This window comes from Alligator mississippiensis, chromosome 2 (genome assembly GCF_030867095.1).
Source record: "Alligator mississippiensis isolate rAllMis1 chromosome 2, rAllMis1, whole genome shotgun sequence".
In the NCBI taxonomy this organism is placed as follows: domain Eukaryota; kingdom Metazoa; phylum Chordata; order Crocodylia; family Alligatoridae; genus Alligator; species Alligator mississippiensis.
This window is the reverse complement of record NC_081825.1, coordinates 127,494,207-127,518,904: the sequence shown is the minus strand read 5'-3', so window position 1 is coordinate 127,518,904 and position 24,698 is coordinate 127,494,207. Positions and strand designations below refer to the sequence as shown.

The 24,698-nt window shown below is 42.2% G+C and overlaps 1 protein-coding gene across 1 annotated transcript in view; it reads left to right on the top strand.

Moving 5' to 3' along the window:
* Positions 1-12,382: 12,382 nt before the first annotated feature.
* ENPEP (glutamyl aminopeptidase) overlaps positions 12,383-24,698 on the top strand; it is a 61,508-nt gene continuing 49,192 nt past the window's right edge. Inside the window, exons 1-3 of the mRNA XM_006268980.4 lie at positions 12,383-13,341; positions 20,344-20,485; positions 23,928-24,059. Of these exons, the coding sequence (XP_006269042.1) occupies positions 12,644-13,341; positions 20,344-20,485; positions 23,928-24,059 (972 nt within the window). The 5' untranslated portion in view covers positions 12,383-12,643. The remainder of the gene's footprint in view (positions 13,342-20,343; positions 20,486-23,927; positions 24,060-24,698) is intronic.

Sequence of the window (24,698 nt, the reverse complement as noted above, 5' to 3'; positions counted from 1 at the left end):
AGCTGGGGGTGGGGGGAAGGGCCAAAGGACTCTGTTTCCTTCTTCCCACCTTCTCCATGGCTGTGAGGCTGGGTCTGGTGCAAGGGCAGGACTGGGGTGACTGCCAAACCAGGCTGTGCAGGGTGGGGGGAGCTCTTGTGATGGGCGTGCCCTCCTCCTGTGCAGACTCCAGGTGGGAGTAGACTGGTGCCCCATTCCCCCACACCACCTACCTGCCCTTTCTTGGAGCCACTATGACAACCAGCTCTGGAAGCCTAGGGGTCCATTCAGGAGAGGGTCTGCAGTGACAGTGGGGGGGAGGGGTTGGAGGTGTGTCCCTGATAGCCAATCAGGGATGGTCCTACTCAGCTAGGCTTTGCTGCCCTTGGCAATGTCTGGCATGCTGGGAGGCATAGGGGAGAAATGCTCAACCTTTGGTCTGTCCCCCCACAAGGGTACTTTTGTTCTCGATCCTATCTTCACAGAATCCTGTGAAGGTTGAAACAATTCTGCCTTGGGCTTTTTGACTGTCTGTACTTTGACTCAGTTCATATCTTCAGGTCTACTGCAAAGTATTTCCCTTTTAAGTGATATAAATTAGTGGCAGATGCAACTTTCTCATGATATCATGGGGTCTCTATGCAGCTGACTAACGTGTTTGTCAGGAGAAGCAAACCATGGATCATCTCCTGAGATGCCCGGCAGTTCCACAATGCATCCCACAAGATTTGTCAATACCAACACCAGAAATAGTGGCCTGTGTAGAATATTGAATATAGCCGAGCATATAGAAAGGGTGGACTGGAGACATGATGAAGAAGAATTAGTGGCAAGAGGGTGCATCTACATTAGATGCCAACTGCACAGTAGCCTAATAACACTGTGCAGTAGCGTGTTGCACAAAACCCATGCTAATATGCTACTGTGCAGTAATATTAGAGTTTTGTGCAGTAAGCTTCACTAAAAACCCATGTACTGTTGCTACTGCACAGTAGCGCAAGTTACTGCACACTGATTTAGCGCTTGGTTAACCATGTACTAAACTTAGGAGCTGTAACTATAGGTGTATTAATGAATATGTAGATGCACCTAGAGAGCATTAGATGAAGATTTAGGAAGGAAAGACAGGAAAAGCAAGGAACATATATTTTTCTAGCTGACAGCTAGTATAATTATAATGTAGGGACAAGGAAGAGAGTTATGTTGTTAAGGAGGGAAGGGAATGGTGCAGTGGATGAGGAAGTTTCTGCTACCCCTTTTAAGACTAGTAGCCAAGTTTGTTTCCTTCCTGAAGGAGAGGGGTCTGGAAGGTTGTAATGTGGTATTGTGAGGAGCTGTCAAGGAAAAAGTATATTGCATTAGCTTCACAAGTGTGAGATAGGTCTGTAGGAGCACTGTCCACCTCTAGGACCATGATCCTTTGATAAACAATTGGAGGGTTGGATATTTTTGCAGCTCTATCATTTGGGAATGATAATCCAAGGTTAAGTTATAGTCACTGTAATGTTAAGAAAAGGATCCCTTTCAACCCTACAATCCTATGATTCTATGACTGGAGAAGTGAGCTGTCTATATGTTAGGAAAGAGGCCCTTCTAAGGCAACGACTGTTTTAGCTTCTAGGGCATAATGATTTAGGATATGAGGAGAAGCATTTTTTCTGACTCCAAAGGAAGAGAAATTTACAGAAGTTCACTTAGATATTATCACTGGAATCTTCTCCATTATGAAGCTTGCTTCTCCCTGGACCCACTAGTGTCCAAATTTGTCAGCCTTCTAGTCATGAGGCCCTTCAGGTCTCTCCAAGGTCTCCTTAGATAGTGGACTAAGTAAGGAGTATTGAGTGACAGGAAAAATCCTATTGTGAGTGGACTGCGGAAAATGTTTATAGATGCTTTATGAAACTTTGCTGATGCATTAGAGATCTCTTCAGCAAAATAAATAAACTTCAGTATCACAGTTTAGTCTGTCAAGTATAGAGTTAAGAACTATACAGGCAGTTGGCCTACTTTAGTGACCACTGATGAAGAAACAAAATGTAACTAGAAAATAAAATGGAATTATAAATGGAACATCTGAAAGCTATACAGGAATGATTATGTCTTCTGTGATTAGGGTTATGAACCTAGTTTGTATTAGTTATTAATTATTTAGACGAAAGAATTCTAAGCAACATCCCTATGTTAGAAATTAATTTCCATCAATCAGAAAGCAGTTGCAAATTGTAAAAAACAATGTAAATTAATACAACAAAACTTGTCTCATTTATGTAATTAAAATAATAGAAAACATTCACATTATTACGCATAAAATCCAAATTAGGAATTTGAAACGAGGAATCAAAGGTGGAAATATTCTACCAAAGCTATATGCTTCCTAGTGAAATGGTTTCAAAAGTAGTCTTCTTCCAAGCCTTTATTCCCATGTACATTTACAGTGAAGATCAAAATCAGAATTTGGAGCTGAAATTCCAAATAAATACAACTGAATTCAAAAGATATGGTATAATTACTGCAGAAGAGTGGGATTATATTTTTGTTCCCTAGTTTACTCCATCCAGAACTTCTCAGCCTACTTGAGGAATTAATACAACACTCCTGAAGCAGCTCAGTACAGAACATCTTATTGAGGAAGCCAATTTTCCAAAGCTTTTCCTTCAGAAATATAAAAAATATCGAAGAAGTTCTGAATGGTTTTAATTAAAACAGTTTAGAGTGCTTGCACTTTCAAAAGGCTCAAATCCAAGGGGACCCCATTTGTAATGATAAATGATGGCAATAGACAAGATTTTAAATACAGTAGGGCCCACTATAAAACAATAATGATTAAGGTCCCTGGAATTTCAAGGGGATCATAGATCAGTTGAGTGTGTTCAAGATCTGAGATGAAGACAAGGGCAATTGTTAATTTCATAGGAAGCATGGGGACAGGGAAATCATTTCTATTATAATTCAGTTGGGTCTTGGTTGAGCATTGCAATCAGTTTCACATTTTTCAAGTTAACGAGTCTTACATTTTTTTCCTGAGAGTGCTGCAGGGGAGAACCCTATAATTGAAGCTCTGCCAGGAAACAGTCACTGTAACAGCCTACTCAGTTGTTTTGAGGGTTTTTTGGGGGGAAGGGGGGTTGTAGCCAGAGCTCTAATAAGCTTATGTTTATTGTCCTACCATAAATTAGGGATCCAGCTCTGATGGACTGACAAAGACTTACATTTGTTAGAGATTGGTAAAGGTCATGCTATAGGCTGCTTGGAGACTACACAAGCAGTCTCAAGAAGAACACAGGAGCAAGAGTGATAGGAAAAGGAGTTCTCTGCTTGGGGTATGTGATTTGTGGAGTTGTGTTAGCAGTCCCTAAATTGCCATGCAGAGTGGAGGGTATTTGGTTAATCTATGCTTTTGGGCTTTGCTAGTTGTCACATGGGGCAAGAAAGGAATTTTCACTTCCTCTTGTTACATACAATTTTGGGGGAAAGGGACTGGATGTTTTCCTCAGAAGCACTGGATGATCACAGTCAAGGCTAGAGGGTCTTGTTCCTTCATCCAGGGTCAGACTGATTGCACATTTGGGATCAGGAAGGAATCTCACACCACAGTCAGATTGGCATACACTGTTGGGGGGGTTTGCCTTCTTCTATAGCAGGGTGGGGGCGGGGAGGGGCATAGATCTTTTGAGAACAGTTTAATAAACTATCCTGTCCTTGCAATGGGAGGACATTGACAGTGCCCTCACCCCCGTTTTACCTGTGGGAAGTTAGGGTGTTTTTGATGTTTCAGGCATTGTGTGTAGTGTTGTGTATGATGGTTGTTCACAGAGTTTTTAAGAACAGTTTAGCCAAAGAGTTGTCTAGGATGATTTAGCCTGGGATGATCCTGCCATGAGCAGGATGACATCCTGAGATCCCTTCTAGTGCTACTTTTATGGTTCCAAGAATGATGGCTCAATAAACTTTGCAGCATTTATGATACTTTAGTAGGAACTGGGAGCCAAAACACCCTTGGCATTACTCCAATGGATTCAGATAAATTGAATTCAGGGATGAATTTAACTCATTAGATTTTTTGTTACTCAATCTCCTAACACTATGTTTTCACATCCGAGGCTTCCCAGATCAATTCTTGGTCATTGTCAACCTCAGTTAAAGGTCTTATGGGACCTTTTCATTCTGAATAACCTCAGCAGGCCTCTCCATATGGCTCTGACTCAGCTATTACAAATTGCCTCTTAAGAAGGTAGGATCATCACACTGCAAGGGGCCTCCCAGGCCATCATGTCCAGTCATTCGTAGGCCTCTGTTAGATCAAAAAAAAATCCCTAAAATAGCTATTTCAAACCTTCTTTACATGGAACAAAATACAAAACACCTTAGAAAATAGGTAAAACCAGGGTCAACAAGGGCACCGCCAAGGCCCTGTGACTGGAACCTCATTGAAGTAGTAGTCTCATATATCCTCAGAAGATACCAAGAAAAAGACCACACGCCATGCTACAGAGGAAACTGTGGGGGGACTATGTCTCTGTGGGCAAAATATTTGACAAAGATCTCTGAAACTGTTGAATATTGATAAAAAATTGGGAAGCCTGTAGCACTGTATAACTATGCATGACCGGTAACTATTCCTTAACAGCAGCATCATGACCATATTTAGGACAGCCCAGTTTTGACAAGGGCCACCTAAAACCAGTCCTAGGGATTGGTGCCTGGTGACTTTGTCACCCTCGTGTTAGGAATTATACTCCTTCAGCAATCCTATCTAGTACCCTGGCCATGGCAGTTTTAGAAAAGATGAAATACCAATTTAGAGTGGAATTTAAAAAAAATTCAAAGAACTTTGGCACATAACATTATTTTACCAGGAACTGGTATGTTAAAGGGAGGTAGTGGTCCATCAGCTTAAACCCTCTGTGGTTTTCTAGAAATAAGATTAATCAGGCTAAAAAAATCTAGTCAGCATTCTTCCCTTTACCTTCCAAACAAGGTAGAACAGCTGATTTCACTGAAGTAAAAGTTTATTCATAACATTCAGTGAATCTAGGATGATGGTGCTTGAGGTTAGAAAGGCTTATTCACCTCCTTTCCCTCCCCTCCCCCCACTCCTTAATTTGCACGAGAATCCATTTGGACAGGAGAGATGAAGGCTAGTGTCTTTTTTAATAGAGTAAAGAGGTAAATAATTTATAAGCTGGTATAAATAGGGTAATATATTTATAGGCTGGTACTGGCCTTCATACCCTTTCATCTGAAGAGGGAAAAAAGGGGACCATTGTCCCCTGACTCCATCATCAGCCTGGATGCTCCTTGGCTTGCTCATGCCACAGATGTCTGCAGCAGAGAGAGCAGGCATGCAAGCATTAAGTCTACTCAAAAGCCCTAAATTGTGACTAGAAAAAAATTACACCCGTATTCAACTCTAATTATACCTGGCCCTCATTTGTCAGTGAAGAGTAGATGATAACTTGGCTATGTTTGGTTTATAGAAGAAACTAAAACTAGTCTATACTGTGCCATGCCAGGTTTAATATCTGTGAATGGTTTTCAACCTTTTTTCATTTTCAGACCCCTAACACAGTTCAAATGGAGGTGCGGACTCCTGTAAATTTCCTCCTCTGTGGAGGGGGAAATGTGGACCCCTTTTGAATGCAGGAGCAGAACCCTGTGAATTGGAAATGTGGGTATTCATATAGTTTTGATTGTTCGTAGTCATCTTTCACGGACCCCTTAGACATAGTCTGTGGATCCCCAGGGCTCTGCGGACCACAGGTTGAAAACCACTGAAGTATGTCATTGCCCTGTTTGTTTTTATAGTTTTGTGGATGGTGGTGTGTAACAGAATTATGGAATTCCTCCTGTTTGGGCAGCCTGTCTCACTCTCTCCTGCCACATCTTGCTATAATACTTGGTTAGAAAATGAAAAAAAAACAAAGGTGTGGGAGGCTGCTTTATTTGTGGGGCCCTTATGTTTGGGCCAAGGTACACAGCTTCACCTATCCCTACACCATGTACAACTCCACCTTCTGATCTTAACCACACAGGTTAGTTACCAGAACCTCTTATAGGGCTCAGTGGGTTCTTGCTTCTAATCTGTGCTTCAGTGTTTAGTCAAGAGTAATATCAGTCCTTTAGTTAGTTTTTCCAAATGTAGTAATCAACAAACAAAACCACTAACTTAGGGTGGGGAGCGGGTCCTCTCTATCCTGTCCCCTCTTCCTTGAGGCTTTCTTTTCCCGGCATACCCTTGCTGGCCAGTCTACAATGTCTTTTGGGTCTTTTCTCTATAATCACCGTTACAATAAACAAAAAATAACAGGCAAAACTTTTCTAATTTACAGTCTCTCACAATTGTCTTGGTTCCCCTTCAGGATTTCACTATGCACTCCAGTTGATCATAGTTTGAGCCCCCACTCCGCCCCTGTTGGCAGTCGGGCTGCATTTGCTCCCAAGTCTCACACCAGAATCAAATCCCTTACTTAGTCCGGGGCTTTGCTCCTTACTCACAGTCCCAGTTTAAGGGCCTCTCCCTCACTCTCTCTCTTTTTCAGGTCTGGGCTGTCTTCATCTCCTTGGCATCATGAGTGATGCCAGCACAGCCACCCTGACTCCATGTTGTTGTCTCCAAATTACCTCTCCAGCATCTGTTATGCCTGTGCCTCCACACCAGCCCAGGTAAGTTTCTATTATATTCTGACCCCTTTCCATAGATTTCATAGGCATCAGAGCTGGAAGGGAACATGTGAGATCATCGGGTCCAGCCCCCTGCTCAAGGGGCAAGAAGTCAGCTGGGGTCAGATCACCTCAGCAAGATAAGCAACCAAGAATTTCTTAAAGGTATCCAGAATGGGTGCTTGCACCACTTCTGGTGGGCGTCTATTCCAGAACCTGGAAACTCAGACGGTAAATAAGTTTTTCCTTATGTCCAGTCTAAAATGGTCTTCCGGCAGTTTGTGTTAGACCTTGTATTCCCTTGGGGGTACCCTGGTGAACAGATGTTCTCCCAGTGATGCTGATGCACATACTTATAGGCTGCCACCAAGTCACCCCTGAACCTTCGCTTCTCCAGGCTGAAGAGTCCCATGCCTCTCAGCCTCTCCTCATAAGGCCTGTTCTCTTGATCTCTAATCATGCATGTGGCTCTCTTCTGGACTCTCTCAAGCTTCTCCATATCCTTTCTAAAGTGTGGAGCCCAGAATTGGATGCAGTACTCCAGCTGCAGCCTCACCAAGGCCAAGTAAAGCGGGAGGATGACCTCTTGGGTCTTGCTTGAGATGCATTGGTAGATACAAACCAAAGTTTTATTTGCTTTGCTGGCTGCAGCATCGCATTGGTGGCTCATGTTCATCTTTTGGTCAATCATGATCCCCAAGTCTCTTTCAGTTGTGGTGCTAGTGAGTGTAGCACTGCTGAGCCTATAAGTATGATGTGGGTTTTTTCTCCCAAGGTGGAGCACCTTGCATTTCTCCATATTGAATGTCATCAGGTTTTGATCCGCCTACCTTGTGAGCCTGTCTAGGTCACCCTGAATTGCCAGCTTATCCTCTACCATGACTGCACTTCCCCATAATTTGGTGTCATCTACAAACTTAGCCAGTCCACTTCTGACACCCAAATCCAGATAATTTAGGAATATATTAAACAGTGCTGGTCTGAGTACTGAGCCCTGGGGGATGCCACTGGTCACCATGTGCCATGTGGACTCAGTTCCATTGACTATCACTCTCTGGGTCTGACCACAGAGCCAGTTCCCCAGCCATTGAACCATAAGGTTGTCGAGGCCACAGTTCCCTAATTTTACCATGAGGACATCATGGGAGACCAAGCCAAAGGCTTTTTTGAAATCTAAATACATGACATCAACCTCTTCTCCTTTGTCCAGGTTATGAGTAACCTGGTCATAGAAGGAAATGAAGTTGGTCAGGCAAGACCTACCCACAACAAAACCATGTTGGCTATCTCTTGGAATGTTGCCCTCCATTAGCCTGTTGTTGATGGTTTCTTTCATGATTTTTCCAAGATCTTTCCAGGGATTGAAGTAAAGCTGATTGGCCTGTACAGGTTTCCCTTGATTTATGCCATACATGCATTCCTGGAAAATGGCGCAAATTTGCATAAAAGGGAAGCACTTTACAATCTAACAAAAAAGGGATACATTCCAAGACCTTGACTGTATTGACCCCCAGACTCATTTCTACCACGTTTACAAGACAATTTTGGTACTCATCAACGGCAGACAATACACACAAGCACAGGGCACTGTTATAATGGGGATGGCAACTACAGCAACATGTGTCGCAGACAACGAGTGAGGAGCACAGATCCACACAGGAGACTATATTTTGGTGCGCATCATTCCCACAATGTGCCACATAAAGCAGCTGACTGCAGGCTTCCACCACACTGATCGCATAAAGTTAATTTACCTCACATATAATGATTTTTTGGTATAAAAGGGTCATCGCATAAGAGTGAATTTGCATATACAGAACCCGCATAAAGCGAGGGAAACCTGTAGTTCTCTGGATCTTCCTTCCTTCCTTCCTTGAAGATGGGCACCACATTGGCCCTCTTCCAAAATTCAGGTACCTCCCCCAAGCACCATGAGTTTTCATAGCCAACTCTTTTAGCACTCTTGGGTGCATTCCACTTGGGCCAGCTGATTTGTGGATGTCCAGCCTCTCAAGCTGTTTTCTCACAAGACCTTCACTAGTTATAGGCGTATGATTGCCCTTACCCTGGTAGTCCTGTATCCTGTCATACAGGGTGATCCCCTTGGGCTGGTGGAAAACTGACGCAAAGTAATCGTTGAAGAGATTAGCTTTTTCCTGGGTGTTGGTTTTCAGCTGCCCCATTTGGTTCAGCAATTCTCACATTGCCCTTGTTTTTTTTCTGATTTCCCACATATTTGAAGATGGACTTTTTATTGCTCTTGATTCCTGTAACCAGTTTGAGTTTGGTTTCCACTTTGGTTTTTTGGTCTGATCCCTACAGGTACGGGCCAGTGCTGTCTTCTTAGAAGAGTCCCGTCCCTGGGCTGGGGTATGAGTAAGTTCCCTTGTGTTACCTGATCTGCTGATTCTGTGGTTGTCACTTCCAGGGCTTTCACTAGTGATTGTCCACCCATCCCCCGGTGATTTTAGTTTAAAGTCCTGTCAACTAGGTCAGCCATTCTGGCCAAGAAGAACTTCTTTCCCATCAGAGTGAGGTGGAGGCCGTCCCTTCCCAACAAACCACTGCCTCTCTCTCTCAAGTGTGGACTGTGATTGAAGAAGCCGAAGCCTTCACGATGGCACCAATGCTGCAGTCTTCTGTTGGCTTCTTCAATATGTCTCTCCCTTCTGTGCCTGTGACCCATAACTAGAAGGATCAAGGAGAAAACTATCTCAACCCTTTGAGACCAGCCCCCAGAGCCCTTTAGTCATTTATGACCTGGCCAGGATTGCTCTGAGCTGTGTCATTCGTGCCCACCCACATAGATGAGTGGTTGGAGGGCCAGATTAATTTAAAAGTCCTTTCTGCCATGTCCCAGATATGGGCCCCTCAGAGGCCAGGGGGTCAGGGCAGCAGATTGCTTTTTCTGTGCCTCTCAGGAAAGAGTCACCCACCATGACCACCCTGCATCTCTTCTTAGGGGTGGCAGCTAGCTGCCTTCCCTCATCCAGAGCTGGTGTTTCTGCTGATGTCTCCTGGTGCTGCGAGAGGTGCATACCTGTTGCTTAGTTCCAAGGGAGGAGGGACCCTGGTACTGCGTGTCTTGGGACCCAAGATGATCGCTTTCCAAGCATCCCCCCGGGTGCAGCTCCTCGTTGATCTTCCTGTTGTCCATCTTCATGTAGTCAGGCATCCATGTTCTTCTCTCTTCATTCTTCAGGAGAAGAGCCTGAGTGTAGTAGTCATCAATCTCCTGCTCGTGGGCCCTGATGGCATGAAGTCTGCCTACCTGGGACTGGAGCTCAGTCACCTGGGACTCCAGGGACTTCATTAAGGAGCATATACCACAGGTTGGGGTGACCTTCCTCCCATTCCCAGTTGCTGGCAGCCATGCCAGGCAGCCCCCACAGCTAGGGGCTACATCTGAGTTTTAAATCAGGGTGGCCTGATTTAAAACTCCCTAGCTAAAGAAATAGAAAAAAACCCCATATATGATATAAAGAAAACATGTACGACATTTCAGAGACAGCTTTACTATTTAATCATAACTGCTTATGAGCTGCATTTTGTTTTGTAACTGCTGCCTCTTTTTCCTCTGTATCCCCCAATCAGGGAAAAAAAAGAAAGAAAATGTGTAAGTGTGAAGACCATGATGATCTTCAGTTCTGGTTCTTACACCAAGAGTTTATGCACTGACTAAACTGATTTAGAGGCATTGTTTTCCCAGGTCATATCTAGTTTTGACAGCTATACAAAATAAAAGGGGAAAACAATAAAACAATAATGTAAAACAGACTCTAGTTGTAGCCTTGATTTTTGTTTTGTTTCCCTTTTTTACAATGGTCTGAAAAACAATTGAATAAGTCTTCACTTGCTGCTGCCCAAACACAAAAACCTTTTCTCTGTCTGGCATGTGGCTGAAAACTTTGACGCGATATTAAGTAAATATTAACTTGTAAAAGTCAGGGGGAGGGGAATTATGTATCTAAGGTTCTCAGGTTTTGTTTCAGTGGAAGTTGGTGACATTTGAAAGTGAACAGTGACTTCAAAAGCTGTACTTAGAGCCAGCTCTAAAGAGTAAATAAAATTGATCCTAGCACAGCCCGTGCCTGGCATGCTGTGCATTTTGGAATATGTGCTAACTGATTTTAGGGGGGCTCATCAGCAGAGTGAGATTTTATTCAATTTTTAAACAAAATAAGGTGAACCAACCACGGAAATGCATCCAGGATAATGAGTGACTGTTAAACTGAGATGGATGCCTTAACTGAAACACGAGTCACACAGCCAAACTGCTGCACCTCCTTTGGAAAGAAGTGAACATAGGACACATGTTCCACCTCTGGAAAACAAGGGAAAAAGAGGGAGTCACAGCTGTTGGAGAACTGAGCATCCTGCTCCACCTTTTCTATTCCTCCAGTACACTTATCAAGCAAAGCGGGGCGAGGGAGGATGTAGCAAATCTTTGCTACATTCTATTTTCATTTATCTTGATAAGCAGAAAATAGATCATATATTGGACTCTATATAAATCTCTATAGATTTAAATCTCTAAAATAGACCTTATATATTACAACATTTGTTTCAGTAGGCCTCTCACAATAATAGTTTGTTCAGGGTTGGGCCCTTCCTGACCCACTCACTCCAGTTAAATCCCATAGTTTCTGGTGACTAGTTTTGTTAGTCACATTGGGCACATCTACATGAGACACTACTGTGCAGTAGCATTGCTGGGCACTAACCATGACATGACGCTACTGCACAGTAGTAATGAGCTACTGAACAGCAGCATCAGAAAAAAACCATGTGGTGATGGTACTGCACGGTACTTATATAAGCAAGTGCTAAATGACTGTGCAGTAACATCTGTGCAGTCCGCCGCTTGTGTAGATATGGCCAGCGTGGCTAAGGTTACATAAGGTTAGTCACACTGTGGGTGCATCTACATGAGATGCTACATCGACAAGTAACAAGCTACATCACCGTAGCTTGTTGCTATGACAACATAGCATCACCAGGCTTGAACCGTGACACCAACACTACTGCATAGTAGCAACGAGCTACTGCGCAGTAGTGTGGGAAAAAACCTGTGTGGCGTTGGGACTACACCGTTATACTGGTTACTTGCTTAAACAAGTACTAAATGACTGTATAGTAACAACTGCGCAGTCTGATGCACATGTATACAAGCCCTGTGAGGCCCATCTTAAGACCATCTCAAAGAGCAAGTTCAGATTTGTGCAGTGTGATTGTATTGGCCAATAAGATAATTATAACCCTGGCTACAAACTTCTATTGGCAGTTCTGAAAGTTCACTTGGCATGGGTGAAAATAGCAGTTATTTTAAGTCTGAAGACAAAAAAAGATTTATCATTGTGTTGCCAACTCTTCTGCCTTTGACTATATGGAATTACATAGTAAAGCTAAAAGACTCCGTAGCTGAGGGAAAACAATGGAATGAGACTTGCAAGACTTAAAAAAAAAACCTTGGAGATTTTACTGTGGTGGAAGTTCAAGGAAATCCTTGCTTTAAAAAAAGGATCTATAACCGGAAAAATTAAGATGTAGTAGCAAAGGTTGAGGTTTTCTAGCAGTTACACCTCTATCTGTGAACTCTCTTTCTGAAAGCTGCTGACAGAGCTTTGGCATATGATCATCCCCTAACTGCTGATTAACATAGCACTGTTTTATATTTAACTCAGAACAGAGCAGGAGGGGTAGGGGGTGGGGTTGCACTGCTTATAAGGGCAGTACAGTAGTAACAACGCTCTTCTATGTCAGCTTCCTCTGTCTTCCTCCTCAGCTGTGCTTCTTTGCTACATTTCTTCCGCTTAAAACTATATGTTATCTTTAATTAACCGAGTGCCTGGTAGCAGAAGAAATTGGAGAGACAGACAGAAAAAAAAGATACAACTACACAATTAAAATACAGAGTCTGCTGAGTTTAGTACGCAGACTGCTAAGGTGTTTAGTAAGCCTTTTTGAGGTTAATGCATAGCTTGGTGAGCAGACAGGAATAGAGATGGAGGGAATGGATTTTGAGAGTAAGAAGTCCAAGAGGTACTGCATGAAGAAAAAGCACGTAATCATCATCTGTGCAGTGGTGGCTGCTGTAGGTTTAGCTGTAGGACTTGGCGTGGGATTGAGCAGACCTGAGCCCTGCCAATCTTCAGGAGGAACAGAAAAGCCAGCAGAAAAGCCAACAGAAAAGCCAGCAGAAAAGCCAACAGAAAAGCCAGCAGAAAAGCCAACAGAATCCCCTGCAACCTCTTCCCCAGTGCAACTGGGCCACTGCCCTCCCAAAAATGACCAGACTGGAGAATGGAGACATTTCAGGCTACCGACATACATCATCCCAGAACACTACGACTTGGAACTGAAGCCAGAGATGGATGCAGATACCTATACAGGGACAGTCAACATCTCCATCAAGCTGGATGACCGTACCAAGTACATATGGCTTCACCTTCGTGACATCGAGCTCACAGGAATGCCCACGCTCCGGAGATCCTCATTGATGCCCATGCTCCAGTCCGAGATTGCAGTGAAACAGTGTTTTCAATACCAGCCTCAAGAATATTTGGTGATTGAAGCAGAAGAATACCTAGTGCCTGGCGACATAACTACCAACTATACACTGACCTTGAAGTTCCAAGGCCGGCTGAATGGCTCCCTGGTTGGCTTTTACAGAACCACCTACATGGAGAGCGGGACAACCAAGTAAACTTCTTGTTTTTAAAATGTACTTGTACCTCTATTTCCACCTGCTCTCTCCTTCTCTCATTTCTCATTCTTGTCTGTCACCAAATTGCTTAAGTTTCTGGGCTCTAGTTCAGTTTTCTGTTCCCTTAAGAAAGATATGGCCTTAAGGACAGCTAGTGAAGCATTGGCAATGCTTACAAGGGAATTTGAGCTGGAGTTTTAAATTCAGAAAAAACATTTATTGGTAATAATCTATCCTTGGTCTTTACCAACAGCTCCTGCTGATATCACTTGGTGGGGGAGGGGGGTTGCGTGAGGGGCGAGGCTTTTTTGGTGTAGTCCAGTAAATACCATGTAGCTCTGTTTTTTCCCCCCAGTAGCCCCTGAAGTAACAGCATTTTCTGTGGCTAACTAGCACTGTGACAGCCTTCCTGACATAATACTTCTTTGATGTTGTCAGCCGACTGAATGTCAAAACTGCAATGTCCTTCCTGCAGCTTGCTTAAATTATGTGTAGTCAGGTCTGAAATTTGAAGTACTTGTGTTCCAGCTCATCCAAGTTAACTTGCCAATGGTTATAAAGATGCTACAAAGGTTCAGGTACAATTAAAAAACTCAAGTGTATGTAAAGTAGTGTCTCTAACAGTTCCATTAACTTTTTCCCTACCCTAAGTCTTTACTACTTCAAAGTAGGGCTTGAAAAATTCACTGGCTCACGGTAGTAAGACAGGATCCCTGAAGCTATCAATTTCTGCAACATTTAAAACTTAAGGTTTTTGTTTGGTTGATTGGGTTTTTTTTTAAGTGACTTTTTGAGCTCCTACTATTAGAAGATACTACTGCAATCTGTCCAGGTTTGTCTCATAGCTTTCTTAAGTAGCTGCTGAATAAAAATAATATCTTGAATCAGTTTTTCACAGTTGCTATTCAAAACCTTGTGGAAAGCAACCTAGCAGGCAAGGGACATGTCAGCTTCAGAAAATCAAGTCTGAGGCATTTTAAAGTGCGCAATCAAAATTGGGGAATGCTTTTGACTTGACTCTTTTGTACTCCATTTTTTAAATGAAAATACTACCACCCCTTCACTTTGAAATGTTATAAAAATAAATTCATGAGCCTGAAGTGCTTTAATACTGTAGAGAAGAGTACTATAGAAAAACCATGAGAAAATTAAAAATTCTGTCTTCACTGTCAGGTTTACATAACAGTATACAATAAATATGGCCTAGGGTCACACTGGGAAGTGAGGAGAAAATAAAATACTGTACAATTACATCAAAACATTTTAGCATAACTCATGCATCTTCAAGCAGACTAATGCCGAGGCTCTGTAAGCAGTCTTACTTCTCATGCTTTTTTGCTTTTGAGTGCTTGCCTTTCCAATCTTAATGAGGTACTTTAAAATTTTGTGCACTGTTTTTGTGTAATTTCTTGTGGGTTGTGCATGGCATCATATTAGTATCCCATCAATAGGGTTGGAATCCCAGTCCTATTCTCCTCATTTAGATAGACCGAGCTTCAAATCCGTCAGCTTTTCATTCCAATTAAGCCCTATTTTTGTCCTCTAAATTCTCCATGTAAATCTTTTCCCATAGTATTCACTGCCCAATCATTCCCAGTCATCACCTTCCCCAGCTTGTTTCCTTAGTGTCCTTGAGCAACCAGGACAACTCTTCACCACTACCTTGTTCCTCCTTTAATTTTTTTTCTCTTTCCTCTTCAAGCTTCTTCTGCAAAAATTATTCATCCCATGAACACCTAGCTAAGGTTTCCTCTCTCGGTTTTTTGCTCCATCTCTGAACTCCATGCATTCTCCTTGGTCCAGTTTCTTTGCCAAGCAGTCCCATTTCTCCCCACATAACCCAGCTTCTTGCCTGATCTCAGCATCTATCTGCTGCATTTCTTCATGGCTCTTAATCACACTCTTTTTCCCCCAACTGGTCCCAGTATCCTCCTCCCTTCTTCCCAATCCCAATCTCTTTGTCCAGACATCTCCCATCCTCTTTCACCCCACTGCCCCCCACATCCCACACAAAAAAAAATCTCCCACTTTCTGTCTGCTGCCTACTAATCGTCAGTCTCAGACCTTCAGTCTTTTGCCAATCTTCCCCCCTGCTGCTTCCTCCCTTAGTTCAGCTCTTGCACATCTATACTGGAATCAGGCAGCTTCTTCCTCTAACCTACCAGAGAGCAGCAAATGACAGGAGAGGCAGGCTCCCTCTTCTTAAGTCAGTTACCCAGCCCAAGATTCAACCCAGAACTGCCATTGCAGGGAAAGCCCTAATCAGCTTAATTTTTCAGTATGCTGATCGTAGAAAGGATCTTCACAGACTTTAGCTAGTAAGATTCAGCAAGTTTCTACTGAGCATATGCAAACTCCTGTTTTTAAAAGTCTTATAACTTGGCTAACTGTGGGGAAATGTTCATGGGTATGGTAAAAGGTGCGGGCCACTACCTAGCCAAATTTCAAGCTCTAAGTCAGTGCTACAAATTATAGGGAGTGCTAAAACTTTTCAAAGGAAAGTTTGCCAGATATTTTTTTTCAACTTGGGAAAACAATGTGTTTTTCCTTTGACTTGTCCTTGGAAACAGATGATGTTTACTGAGATATTCCAAGCAAGTTAGCCTGAGGCAGAAATGGCTAAAATTTGGCAAGTTATAAACAGGTGAAAACTGGATCTTACGATAGGAAGAGTCAGGCAACCTTAATGAGAAATGTTGCCAGCCTGGGCTTTGATATTAGATCAAGAAAGAGGGAGTTAGGGAAAGTCCTCTTCCCTCCTGAATAGCATCAGAACCTGTGGGTCCTGGCAGCTAACAAAAGAGAGGAAGAGTGGCAGGGAGGAGGTCATGGCCCTGAGAGCTGGCTTTTCAACACCAAGCAGCTACCCAGCTGTCTTCCTCCCAGGACAAAGGATTGCCTAAATGTTGCTGCAGTGCCTTTTGTTTAATCAGTTGGTAAAGACTGATTAAGCTGTCAGGAGAGGTGAATCTACTGCTGTGCTCTGTACAGAGCCCGATCTGGTGAACATGCCTAAAAGATCAGCCTCCCCTCACCTTCCCCCCTGCCCCCCACCGCCTGCCAAAAAGGGATTTAGGTGGAAGAATGCCTATTTCAAAAATCCCATTCTGGCTGAGGCAGGATTGAAGCACTCTGGGTATGTCCAGAAGCAGAATCTTAGGTGCACAGGAACTCTGGTAATGAAATCTTAAGCACTTACAGACTTTAGGCATTTCCAGAGTTAAGTGGCAACTGAGCAGAAGTTTGGAGGGCGCTGGAGACTGTCAGTTTACCCTGCAGATGTAGTCTAAGAGCTACAAGCAAATGTCGGACAAGAGTGGATAGAATTTTCACTCTTCAGCTGCTATCAAGAACTAGGGTGGCTATCACAGAGGACAGTCCAGTTGTCCTCTGTCCTCTATTGTTACAAAACTGGACGCCTTTATATTTTTCTGTTGAAGAGAAAAGTCGAGGACATAAAGGCATTAGGTTTCGTATCAATAGAGGACAGAATAGCAGAAAACCAGAATGTCCTCTATGATGGCCCCCCTATCATGAACTGTGCCTGTTACTTTTTCCTTCACTTTGCCAGTAACACAGATGGGCACAGATTCCTTGCCTTTGGGTGTGCGTAAACTCAACCCTGACTCAGACCTGGATTTCCTTTCACACAAGTATGAAGTTCCACATGAGGTGTCAGTAGAAGGGTGCAGACTGTGCCCGCATTGGCACCTTTGAACTGGTATTCATGATTTTGTTGGATAGAAGAGATGTCATATGCTGATATTTTTTCCATTCTCTGCTTGAATTTTCTCTCTTTAAAAGAATGCCAAAGCCAGCAGAACCCTCAACCCCCCAGATTTCACCATGACTTTATGTTTCTTCCTGAAAGGGCAACATTTTCTTGGGAAAAAGATTAAACTATGTTTGGAGGGAAAAAAATACAAAAATCCTTACTTACCTCAGGGAAAGAATTTCTTTTTTTCTATTTTCTGTTCTTTCCACTGAAAATCTGAGTGTGCTGGCAAAACATGGTAATTTATCATAGCTCTAAACGTATCACTGTTTTACTTTGGGAACAACAGCTGGATGCAGTCATAACCGGATCTCCTTTTAATATTACTGGTATATGAACCCCAGTGACACCTCTGGTTCACATTTTAAAGGCCTAGAACTCAGTAGAAACTGCAGAGTCTATAGGACAGTTTTATCCCGAAACTATAAGATATAATCTTAGAAAGAAAATTACATTAATTTTTCTCCCTATTGCCATTTCTCTGCACATGGATTCTGAATCAACCCCCAGGAATGGTGGCAGTGAAACAATGCCCCACTGATATCTGGCAAACCATCACAAATGGATGAGGATAGATAGCTTATCAGTTTGTAAATCAGCATAGAGATTCTCATGTTATCAGTCTTTAGGAACAAGGATATAAAAGTGTCAAAATCTACAGCAACTGTTTGAAAAGCAAGAGCTGTAAAGCTTGGCTCATGGGATTAAAGTTAACTCAATTGTAAAATACCTTCTAAACCCCAGAAAGAGGAGAAAGGGATATCAAACAACATACAAGGCAGGAGAAACTCCATTAAGCCTAAGTTATTGTAATGTGAATGTTCATTACCCTTCGTGCTCCAAGCCCATGAATTTAAGACTTTTGAGGGACCCTCCAATTGAATGTGAGCAGTAAAAACCAAGACATATTACCTCCATTAGGCTTCTAGATGAACCTTGCCACTATATGTTCTTAATGGCCACAGTAGTATTTAACTATCAAAAGGGGAAGCCAAGGGCAGGAGAACCATTGAGAAATTGGCTGTCAAGTGCTGCTGTAGTGCTGCTATAATTTATGATGCATACTTTTAATTACTTAAAAAAAAAAAAGGAAAATTACCCTGCTACAGCTTGAGCAGCTGCAGAAATTCTGTCAGAAAAGGTCCAACGTTCCAAATTAACAGCAGTGATACCTGTGATGCATCCCTCTATCAATCAAAATAGAGAGCATCTCCATCACTGGACAATGTGCTGCGGGGAAGGGGGGGACGACACTTAATTGTATTTCAAGGAGACAGTTGAAACAGGCCCTAGCAACAATTTTATGATTCCATTTTACATTTCCCATCCTTCTATCTACATAGATAATCCGATTTTAAAACTAAAACACTGCAAATGAACTGTAGCACTGATTTTCTGCTGGATGCAATATTCTCATTTCAGCCATTCTGTACACAGCTCCTTACTGGAGTAAATGGACTTTAGCAGCACTGGCAGACAGCTATGCAGGCTATGCCTATGGGCAGATCTAGGATTTTGAAATGAGGATGCAGATGGTACGGTGCACCATCCCATATAAACACAGAACATATTTTTATTCAGCTAAAAAGAAACTAGTAGCTCTACTAATATGCTAAAGGCCTAGAGCTATAGTATTCAGCTTTATATGGAAGCAAAAACAAATAACCTCATTGGAATGAGTTAAAAAGTCTTTAGGGCCATGAAAGAGGAGCTACATGCCCAGGAGCAGCTAACAGATAGCAGAATTGCAGAAGAAAGTCTAGAGTAATTGAACATTAAGATCATTATAAAGGAGAGAGGGTCATTAACATTTGTGGAGTGAAAACTTTAGAAGGAACCAGGTAGGTTTTAGTTAGCCAAGATTTCAGTTGACTCTCTCACTGCTGCCTGAACAGAAGCGCTGCTGCCACTTTCAGGCAGTTTGTTTTAAACTTTAGGTAGAAAAGGAATCAAAGCTGGAGATAGTACAACTGCGCCAGTGGATCCCCTCTAAATCCCCCTTCCCTCCCCCCTCCCCCTATTCATACATCAGAAACGTGCTCTGCATGTAGCCAGCATACTTTCTCAAGTTTTAAATAACTGCTCAGAAGCTGTAAAAGTTATCATTTTAGAGAGGCTCAAGATGAAGGCTCCAGTCATGCAATGAGTTTTGGGTGGACACAAGTTAGTGCAGTTTCTTCCAGCCACAGCTGTCCTCACTGGATGAGAATCACAATTTCCTTTTAGTTAGCAATGCTTATTTGGGAGCTGAAGTCAATGGGACTACTTAGTTTGGCAAAGAGTACAAAATTTGTGCTTTATTGTTCCTACTCCTATAGATATGTAAGTGTACCCTGTTAGTAATGAGTACTTTCAGAGTTTTTTTGCTAATAAAACCTGCAAACCATCAGTAACAGAAGCCCAAGGCTTATGAACCTGATATATAATCTTCATAAAATATTTAAGTTGTATTATTATAATCTTATATACTTCTTTAAATAAGGCCCCTTCTACACATTACAGGTATTCTGCAATTAACTGGTTAATTGTGCGATTACCTGGAGACCAGCTACATGGGCAAAGTAGCAGTCACGACATAAAAAGCTCCAACCAGCTATAAAGTTAGACCTAAAAAATGTGTGCTAACTTTCTAGCTGGTTGCTATCAAGCTTTAAGTTGCACATGTAGCAGGGTCACCCTTGTGGCTGGGGCCAGCCACATCATGCACAACCAGAGCTAAGAGTCCTGCAACTAAGACTCTTAATGAGTCTTCTGGACTCATCCAATTCTGGATCCTGGCAGCAAACTGCAGCTGGGGTGGGGGTTGCACACCCCCAGGGCTAGAAGATCATGGTAGCTGTATGTCCCATCCACAGGAGTGCACGGGGCACCCCCTGACTGGGACTAACTAACTGCGAGGTCTCCCAGCCATGGGAACTTGCTTCATGTCATTGCAGGGGGTGTCCAGGATTAGACCCCCCCAGCACTGTCAATAAGGCATGATGAGATCTAATTCATGATCCCACAATCATGCCTCCTGCTATGTATGTGTGGATTGCACATTAGATCCCATTGCACCTTTACCTGCACAGGTACAGGGGCCCTAAGACAAGTAGAAAAAAAAAAAGAAAAAAGAGAAACCTTGTAAATTTCTATTCCCTTTTAGAGTGTTACATTGAAATAAACATAAAGAATGTATATAATGAAGGCTTAGTAAAATGCAACCATCTTGATTATTTCAAAGGAGCATTGCAGCCACAGATCATGAGCCAACTGATGCCCGGAAATCCTTTCCTTGCTTTGATGAGCCAAACAAAAAGGCAACTTACAACATAACTATCATCCATGAAGATGCATACACAGCACTTTCAAATATGCCAGTGGAGGTATGTATTTTTACCTCAAAGTACTGTTTAAATAGAATGAGTCTGCAAAGCAGTTGTGCAAGTAACTTGTAGTATGTTAACAGATCCTTCATCATCTGATAACCTGCACAGCATGAGCTCGGTAAATATAATATGTCTGATTTTGTAGAATGTTTACAAGTTTTGTATTTCTAGCCATGAGAGGTTCAGCAGCAGAACATAACACAGACCTATTGTGCCAATCCCAGTGCAAGAAAGAATCCTGTCTTCTGTGGGCACATCTACATGAGACAATTACTGTACAGTAGACCAATTAGCTATTCAATAAGCATTTTGGCGTCTATACATGCGCCCTTATTAGGCTAGAATAAACTCAACTAATTTACTCTGCAACAGGATAGTATTGTAAATAGAAGCACTATCGTGCTGCAGAGTCAAATACTCCATAGCAGTACACTTGTAGACACTGGAGGGGCTGGCTGGGGCACGAGGTTGCTTCAGTGCAGGTGCTGCCTGCTGGCTAGACCCGTGCTGAAGCACCTCTGTGCCCCAGTGAGCTTCTCCACTGCACATTGAGCCAGAGGGAGCAGCCCACAGCTGGCAGGCTGATCCCCAGGGTTCCCTGACAGCAGGGGCTGCTCCACCCTACTTCAACGTACTGCGATCCTGGGCGCACGTGCAGACGCGCATCTGGCAATGATAAGGTCTGAAGCTTACTGCTGCGCATTAATAAGTATGTGTAGATGTGCCCTGTCTGTAGCTAATCCTAGATTCCCACATACCCACATCTTGTTAGTTTGCCTTCCCTACTGATCATATATACATGGCGGCAGATTCCTCAGTGGCATCAGCTAGACAGAGTGGGGTCAGAGGGAGGAAGTCTTTGGAGGCTGCTAACAGAAATCCAGTTGCTTTCTAATAGTGTAGTCTCATAGGCTAACAATAACTATTAAAATATTAATATTACCAAACAAGCATCTGCTGATCACAGGCTAATAGTAAAAGACCCTGCTTAGCAAGAAAACAGGTTTGGGGGAGCTTCTCTCCCTCCCCACCATTTAATTGCAAGTTTAATGGGATTAATTCTGTCCTATTGGTGAGGTTTGGACATTTATCAATCCACCATGACTGTCATTTCCTAAATAGTATTTTTGACCAAGGTGGAAGTTTTTTGGGGAACTCAAGGACATAAATTGTCCACCTCTGAAAATGTCCCATGGCTGGCAGCCAAGAGAACTTCTGATGAATAGGCTAACTCATTGCCAACTCCCATGTATAATTTCTAATGAATAGATCCGAAAGTTGTCAACAAAGTTAAAAAAAGAAAAGTGACACCCAGCCTCCAAGCCATGGAAATTGATACTCTGCCCATCCCTACCCACACACAAAAAATATAGCTGCTTCACTGTATATTGTTTTGTTGAGAGAAGCTGAGACATGGTTTCTCTTTAGCATTATAACTGAGAGAATTGTTCTGCCAGAGATAGAGCTGCCTGCTGGACCATTTACAAACTTAAAGCTGAGACCAACTTGTTTTATTAATAATTCTATGAGACCTCAAAGTACATTAGGTATCATCATGGAAAACACATGGGAGAGATCCCTGCTTTATATTTAACTGGTGAACAGGACAGATAAGTGAGTTTGTCATAAACAGTAGGAGAAGTGATAGGGTGGAGCAGGAGAAGGGGTCCAGGGAAGATAATATGGTCATTCAGTTTTATCATATACTGAAGGCCTTGTTTTCCACACAGAAGACAAAGTGGATTGTTATATTATTTGTTAAATAATGTGTTAGAATTCTATATAGACAAGGCAATTGCAGCTACACAGATGTACCTTGACTTATTACCGTGTTGAAAACTACAGCTACCTCGTCTGTGAAAAACCTTAGTATAAACATTAGGGCTGGAAGGGACCTCACAAGATCATTGGGTCCAGCCCCCCAACTTAAGGGGCAGGAAGTCAGCTGGGGTCAAATGACCCCAGCAAGATAAGCATCCAAACACAACTTAAACATGTCCAGAGTAGGTGCTTGCACCACTTCTGGGGGGAGTCTGTTCCAGACTCTGGAGACTCAGGCAATAAAGAAGTTTTTCCTTATGTCCAGTCTAAAATGGTCTTCCAGCAGTTTATGACTATTGGACCAAGTCTTCCGTAAGGGAGCACTGGTAAACAGATGTTCTCCCAGGTCCTGATGTACACCTCTGATGTATTTATAGGCTGCCACCAAGTCCCCTCTGAGCCTGTGCTTTTCCAAGCTGAAGAGTCCCATGTCTCTCAGACTCTCCTCATAAGGCCTGCTGTCTTAACCTCTGATCATGTGTGTGGCTCTCCTCTGGATTTTCTTGAACTTCTCCACATCCTTTTTGAAGTGTGGAGCCGAGAATGGGATGCAGTACTCTAGCTGCGGCCTCACCAAGGCCAAGTGAAATGGGAGGATGACCTCTTGGGTCTTGTTTGAGATGCATCGGTAGATGCAAGCCAGGGTCTTATTTGCCAGCTGCGACATTGCATTGGTGGCTCATATTCATCTTGTGGTCAGTCATGACCACCAAGTCTTTTTTAGACGTAGTGCTAGTGAGTGAAGTTTTTAATACATTATGGTATGTTGGGGGGTGGGGGGGAGGGGAAGAGGAATAGCAAACAAATTGCCATAATTTGTTTTACTGTTACTGGCAGTGAGAAAATGTGTTGCTCCTATAAAACTGTAGGTATTTACAAAAAAAGTAAATGAGTCTCACACATTTATTGCATTTTAATTAGATTTGTTATATCTGTTGTTTACTTATTTTAAAGAAATCCATCCAAATCAAGAAACAGAAAAAAAATAAGCCACATAACTAGTAGTATATAGCAAATATCTGAAGTAAACTCTCAGGAAGTAGTTTATTTTTTAAAACATGGTAAAAAATCCTGAACAAATTCTTAAGACTACTAAATTCAACTGTAGAAAAAAAAAATCAAGAATAATTTCAATTGACTCACAACTAAGTTTTACACTTGGTTACATCTTTATTATCTCACTGTTTTCAGATTTGAGGGAAAAATGTAGTTCATTATTTAATTCATTGAAAATGTTGGAGTGTTTATTGTTTTGTTTCTGCACAATCGTTTGAAGAAGACTAGCTAAAAAGCACTAAAACTTGTTGAAAGCCTCATTTTAAACACGATTACATAGATACAAACATACATAATTTGACTCCTTAAAATGTAGATACAGTTAGAAATAGGAAATGTTATTCTTAGTGCATAAAAACAGAACACCCTCATAAGCACAGCAGCTTTAAGGGGCAGGGGGAAATCACTTTGCATGTTCCCATCCTATAAGATGTGTAAACCAAGAGAGATGAGCCAGGAGAGACTATACATGATTCTCTTACAGCTCTGGTTTTCATATGAATCTTGCACTCTTATACACACATTTGTAATTTCAAAATAAACTTGTTTTCAACTTCTGCAGCAAAGAACTCCACTGGGTAATGGCTGGACCAGGACTACTTTTCAAAAATCTGTTCCCATGAGCACTTACCTGGTATGCTTTGCTGTGCACCAGTTTGACTATATAGAAAAAATATCTGCCAGTGGAAAACCGGTAAGTCTGATTCTCATTCTGAACACATTAGAGGTTTAAATTAAATGTTTTCAGTGATTTGAATTTTTAATCAATGAAATCAATCAGAAATAATCAGCAGTCAGCATATATATATATAGAGAGAGAGAGAGAGAGAGAGAGAGATTATTTTTCCCTACTCTGTTGCTCATTTTATACAGGAAGCTGAACAAGATGTTCACAGTAGTTTCTTCGGGGCCTTAAAATCTGTGAATTCATATTGCACCTGTTCTTACTTAGTAATTAGCTACAGTAAATAATGGTGGAGTGGAACTGCATTTATTGTTTAAAAATAGATATTGTATGTTGTAATAGGGCCTAGAGACTGCAATTATGACTGGTACAATAGAAACTTGTAAAGAGGGAGTCCTCGCCCTGAATTATTGGAACCTCAGGTTTGAACCCCAGTGATCTGAGTAGGTTTAGATCTGAACCACCAAAATCTAGATCTGTTCTTATTATTTTTGGACACAAACTAGAACCAAAGAGTAAGGAATCTATTTTTCAGCTCTGGTTTGGTTTCAGCCAAAAGCTTGTAAAGGAATAGCTGGTCTCAGGAGATTTCTGCTATGCAAAAATCTTGTGGAAATAGCTTACAGTTTTCTTAACAACTGGGTTGTT